At 51.0% G+C, this 6,000-nt stretch overlaps 1 protein-coding gene across 1 annotated transcript in view; it reads right to left on the bottom strand.

Annotated features, from left to right (window-relative positions):
• Positions 1-1,010: 1,010 nt before the first annotated feature.
• The window catches only part of LOC138852016 (glucose-6-phosphatase catalytic subunit 1-like), a 141,462-nt gene continuing 136,472 nt past the window's right edge, over positions 1,011-6,000 (bottom strand). Inside the window, exon 6 of the mRNA XM_070081632.1 lies at positions 1,011-1,652. Coding sequence (XP_069937733.1) covers positions 1,430-1,652 — 223 coding nt within the window. The 3' untranslated portion in view covers positions 1,011-1,429. The remainder of the gene's footprint in view (positions 1,653-6,000) is intronic.

The raw sequence follows: 6,000 nt of genomic DNA, 5'->3' as shown, positions 1-6,000 counted from the left end.
AGGCCAGGGTTAGACGAGGATTTGGAGTGGATAAGGTGATATGTACGTGTCGTGGGGGTCGAACCTTGGCCTGCCGCAGTTTGGTAAATGTTTCAATATCACTTGTTTCGTGGTTTCATTGTTATATAGACTGCTTGTTGAGCCGGGTATTCAAACAGGAGGAGGCTGAAATTAATCCTTGAGATACCACCACCACGAGAGTCCTCGCAACATGAAACAAGCCTAGTTCGCTAGGCTCATGTTGTTTGTAGGATCGATCGCTGAGTGGATAAGATGACACGTACGTTGTGTTGTCTTTTGAGGCGGGACAGTGCGTCTTGGGGTCGAACCCTGTCCTGCTGTAGTTTGGTAAATAAATAAATTAATAAATAAATAAATAAATAAATATATATATATATATATATATATATATATATATATATATATATATATATATATATATATATATATATATATTTAGTATATATATATATATATATATATATATATATATATATGTCGTGCCGAATATGTAAAACTGGTCAATTAGCAAGAACTCATATAAAATTAAGTTCTTTCTAAAATTTTCTCTTATACGTTTAAAGATATATTTTTTTCAATAATGTTGATGTAAAATTTTTTAATTTTGCACCAAAAGAATCTTAGAAAACTTACCTAACCTTATTATAACAAGAATATTTTATTTTAGCCTAACCCAACTAAATATATTTTAGATTTGTTTACAATAATTTAATACTAAACAAACACAGTGAAATATATTTTTTCCGTTAGGTTCAGAATGATTTTGGCGAAATTATTGCATACACAAACTTTCACTTGTCCTATATGGAAAGATGAGCGTTGCTATTTAAGCCAAGATCGCAAGTTCTGCCTATTCGGCACGACATATATATATATATATATATATATATATATATATATATATATATATATATATATATATATATATATATATATATATATATATGTATATATATATATATAGGGATAGGGATAATGAAATAAATAAGGAACCTTAAATGAAATTAATTTATTTATTGCAAAACAATAAGGCATTAAAAAGTAAAGATGATATATGCATTCAGAATATTTTACATTATTTACCCCTGATAACGTGAATAGAAAACGGAGGACCTGGTGAAGAGTAAATACTTCTCTCCGTAAGAGACTGGTATTGTAGTTATTATAGAAGTGTACGGATTGTTGGACTGTATCTATTGTATAATTGTACATAATGCTGGATTGTACATATTGTACATATTGCTGGGTTGTACCTTTAGTAGAATCACATAATTTCTTTGATAAAAAAACAGTTTTTTTTCTCATCATGTTTCCCCTACACGTTTAGAGTTTTCCAATAATAATAATAATAATAACATCATTCTTAAGCTTGGCCCCTTCCTTCGTCTGCTAGTGTAGCGACCTCTGCTCACTTCCTCTTGTACCTGTCCACCGCAGCAGGTACTCCTGAAGCAGTCCTGACGAAGTGTGGGAGCGCCGCTACCAGCAGGAAGGTGACGGTGGTGTGGAGAGTGAACTCAGCAGGATACCAGCCCATCATGGTGGGCGGCAGTGACTGGTGAACCAGCACGCCCACCTGACTCACAGCCAGGTTCAGCACCAACAGCGAGGCTACCATCTTCTTGCTGAACCTGAGGGGAAATGGAGAGAGTCAGGTTCGAATCCTGCCGTGGAGTGAAAGATAATGTCTGTAAACAACTTCGCCCGTTTGTGAATTATTAAGCATGAGAGAGTGAGGGAGGGAGAGAGTAGGGGAGAGCATGAGAGAGTGAGGGAGGGAGAGAGTAGGGGAGAGCATGAGAGAGTGAGGGAGGGAGAGAGTAGGGAAGAGCATGAGAGAGTGAGGGAGGGAGAGAGTGAGGGAGAGCATGAGAGAGTGAGGGAGGGAGAGAGTACGGAAGAGCATGAGAGAGTGAGGGAGAGAGAGAGTAGGGGAGAGCATGAGAGAGTGAGGGAGGGAGACAGTAGGAGAGAGCATGAGAGAGTGAGGGAGGGAGGGAGGCGGGGAGAGCATGAGAGAGTGAGGGAGGGAGAGAGTAGGGGAGAGCATGAGAGGGTGAGGGAGGGAGAGAGTAGGGAAGAGCATGAGAGAGTGAGGGAGGGAGAGAGTAGGGGAGACCATGAGAGAGTGAGGGAGGGAGAGAGTAGGGGAGACCATGAGAGAGTGAGGGAGGGAGAGAGTAGGGAAGAGCATGAGAGAGTGAGGGAGGGAGAGAGTAGGGGAGACCATGAGAGAGTGAGGGAGGGAGAGAGTAGGGGAGACCATGAGAGAGTGAGGGAGGGAGAGAGTAGGGGAGACCATGAGAGAGTGAGGGAGGGAGAGAGTAGGGGAGACCATGAGAGAGTGAGGGAGGGAGAGAGTAGGGGAGACCCTGAGAGAGTGAGGGAGGGAGAGAGTAGGGAAGAGCATGAGAGAGTGAGGGAGGGAGAGAGTAGGGGAGACCATGAGAGAGTGAGGGAGGGAGAGAGTAGGGAAGAGCATGAGAGAGTGAGGGAGGGAGAGAGTAGGGGAGAGCATGAGAGAGTGAGGGAGGGAGAGAGTAGGGGAGAGCATGAGAAAGTGAGGGAGGGAGAGAGTAGGGGAGAGCGTGAGAGAGTGAGGGAGGGAGAGAGTAGGGGAGACCATGAGAGAGTGAGGGAGGGAGAGAGTAGGGGAGACCATGAGAGAGTGAGGGAGGGAGAGAGTAGGAGAGACCATGAGAGAATGAGGGAGGGAGAGAGTAGGGGAGAGCATGAGAGAGTGAGGGAGGGAGAGAGTAGGGGAGAGCATGAGAGAGTGAGGGAGGGAGAGAGTAGGGGAGAGCATGAGAGAGTGAGGGAGGGAGTAGGGGAGAGCATGAGAGAGTGAGGGAGGGAGAGAGTAGGGGAGAGCATGAGAGAGTGAGGGAGGGAGAGAGTAGGGGAGAGCATGAGAGAGTGAGGGAGGGAGAGAGTAGGGGAGAGCATGAGAGAGTGAGGGAGGGAGAGAGTAGGGGAGACCATGAGAAAGTGAGGGAGGGAGAGAGTAGGGGAGAGCATGAGAGAGTGAGGGAGGGAGAGAGTAGGGGAGAGCATGAGAGAGTGAGGGAGGGAGAGAGTAGGGGAGAGCATGAGAAAGTGAGGGAGGGAGGGAGAGAGTAGGGGAGAGCATGAGAGAGTGAGGGAGGGAGAGAGTAGGGGAGAGCATGAGAGAGTGAGGGAGGGAGAGAGTAGGGGAGAGCATGAGAAAGTGAGGGAGGGAGAGAGTAGGGGAGAGCATGAGAGAGTGAGGGAGGGAGAGAGTAGGGGAGAGCATGAGAGAGTGAGGGAGGTAGAGAGTAGGGGAGAGCGTGAGAGAGTGAGGGAGGGAGAGAGTAGGGGAGAGCATGAGAGAGTGAGGGAGGGAGAGAGTAGGGGAGAGCATGAGAGAGTGAGGGAGGGAGAGAGTAGGGGAGAGCATGAGAGAGTGAGGGAGGGAGAGAGTAGGGGAGAGCATGAGAGAGTGAGGGAGGGAGAGAGTAGGGGAGAGCATGAGAGAGTGAGGGAGGGAGAGAGTAGGGGAGAGCATGAGAGAGTGAGGGAGGGAGAGAGTAGGGGAGAGCATGAGAGAGTGAGGAAGAGAGAGAGTAGGGGAGAGTATGAGAGAGTGAGGGAGGGAGAGAGTAGGGGAGAGCATGAGAGAGTGAGGGAGGGAGAGAGTAGGGGAGAGCATGAGAGAGTGAGGGAGGGAGAGAGTAGGGGAGAGCATGAGAGAGTGAGGGAGGGAGAGAGTAGGGGAGAGCATGAGAGAGTGAGGGAGGGAGAGAGTAGGGGAGAGCATGAGAGAGTGAGGGAGGGAGAGAGTAGGGGAGAGCATGAGAGAGTGAGGGAGGGAGAGAGTAGGGGAGAGCATGAGAGAGTGAGGGAGGGAGAGAGTAGGGGAGAACATGAGAGAGTGAGGGAGGGAGAGAGTAGGGGAGAGCATGAGAGAGTGAGGGAGGGAGAGAGTAGGGGAGAGCATGAGAGAGTGAGGGAGGGAGAGAGTAGGGGAGAGCATGAGAGAGTGAGGGAGGGAGAGAGTAGGGGAGAGCATGAGAGAGTGAGGGAGGGAGAGAGTAGGGGAGAGCATGAGAGAGTGAGGGAGGGAGAGAGTAGGGGAGAGCATGAGAGAGTGAGGGAGGGAGAGAGTAGGGGAGAGCATGAGAGAGTGAGGGAGGGAGAGAGTAGGGGAGAGAATGAGAGTGAGGGAGGGAGAGAGTGAGGGAGGGAAAGAGTAGGGGAGAGCATGAGAGAGTGAGGGAGAGAGTAGGGGAGAGCATGAGAGAGTGAGGGAGGGAGTGAGTAGGGGAGAGCATGAGAGAGTGAGGGAGGGAGAGAGTAGGGGAGAGCATGAGAGAGTGAGGGAGGGAGAGAGTAGGGGAGAGAATGAGAGTGAGGGGGGGAGAGTAGGGGAGAGGAGGAGTGAGGGAGGGAGTAGTAGGGGAGAGCATGAGAGAGTGAGGGAGGGATAGAGTAGGGGAGAGCATGAGAGAGTGAGGGAGGGAGAGAGTAGGGGAGAGCATGAGAGAGTGAGGGAGGGAGAGAGTAGGGGAGAGCATGAGAGAGTGAGGGAGGGAGAGAGTAGGGGAGAGCATGAGAGAGTGAGGGAGGGAGAGAGTAGGGGAGAGCATGAGAGAGTGAAGGAGGGAGAGAGTAGGAGAGAGCATGAGAGAGTGAGGGAGGGAGAGAGTAGGGGAGACGATGAGAGAGTGAGGGAGGGAGAGAGTAGGGGAGAGCATGAGAGAGTGAGGGAGAGAGAGAGTAGGGGAGAGCATGAGAGAGTGAGGGAGGGAGAGTGTTGGGGAGAGCATGAGAGAGTGAGGGAGGGAGAGAGTAGGGGAGAGCATGAGAGAGTGAGGGAGGGAGAGAGTAGGGGAGAGCATGAGAGAGTGAGGGAGGGAGAGAGTAGGGGAGAGCATGAGAGAGTGAGGGAGGGAGAGAGTAGGGGAGAGCATGAGAGAGTGAGGGAGGGAGAGAGTAGGGGAGAGCGTGAGAGAGTGAGGGAGGGAGAGAGTAGGGGAGAGCATGAGAGAGTGAGGGAGGGAGAGAGTAGCGGAGAGCATGAGAGAGTGAGGGAGGGAGAGAGTAGGGGAGAGCGTGAGAGAGTGAGGGAGGGAGAGAGTAGGGGAGAGCATGAGAGAGTGAGGGAGGGAGAGAGTAGGGGAGAGCATGAGAGAGTGAGGGAGGGAGAGAGTAGGGGAGAGCATGAGAGAGTGAGGGAGGGAGAGAGTAGGGGAGAGCATGAGAGAGTGAGGGAGGGAGAGAGTAGGGGAGAGCATGAGAGAGTGAGGGAGGGAGAGAGTAGGGGAGAGCATGAGAGAGTGAGGGAGGGAGAGAGTAGGGGAGAGCATGAGAGAGTGAGGGAGGGAGAGAGTAGGGGAGAGCATGAGAGAGTGAGGGAGGGAGAGAGTAGGGGAGAGCATGAGAGAGTGAGGGAGGGAGAGAGTAGGGGAGAGCATGAGAGAGTGAGGGAGGGAGAGAGTAGGGGAGAGCATGAGAGAGTGAGGGAGGGAGAGAGTAGGGGAGAGCATGAGAGAGTGAGGGAGGGAGAGAGTAGGGGAGAGCATGAGAGAGTGAGGGAGGGAGAGAGTAGGGGAGAGCATGAGAGAGTGAGGGAGGGAGAGAGTAGGGGAGCAGAGAGAGTGAGGAGAGAGAGAGTGAGAGGAGAGAGTGAGGGAGGGAGAGAGTAGGGGAGAGCATGAGAGAGTGAGGGAGGGAGAGAGTAGGGGAGAGCATGAGAGAGTGAGGGAGGGAGAGAGTAGGGGAGAGCATGAGAGAGTGAGGGAGGGAGAGAGTAGGGGAGAGCATGAGAGAGTGAGGGAGGGAGAGAGTAGGGGAGAGCATGAGAGAGTGAGGGAGGGAGAGAGTAGGGGAGAGCATGAGAGAGTGAGGGAGGGAGAGAGTAGGGGAGAGCATGAGAGAGTGAGGGAGGGAGAGAGTAGGGGAGAGCATGAGAGAGTGAGGGAGGGAGAGAGTAGGGGAGAGCATGAGAGAGTGAGGGAG

This window comes from Cherax quadricarinatus, chromosome 6 (assembly GCF_038502225.1).
Source record: "Cherax quadricarinatus isolate ZL_2023a chromosome 6, ASM3850222v1, whole genome shotgun sequence".
Classification (NCBI taxonomy): domain Eukaryota; kingdom Metazoa; phylum Arthropoda; class Malacostraca; order Decapoda; family Parastacidae; genus Cherax; species Cherax quadricarinatus.
Note: the sequence above shows the minus strand (reverse complement) of the source record. Positions and strands in the feature narration are given on the sequence as shown.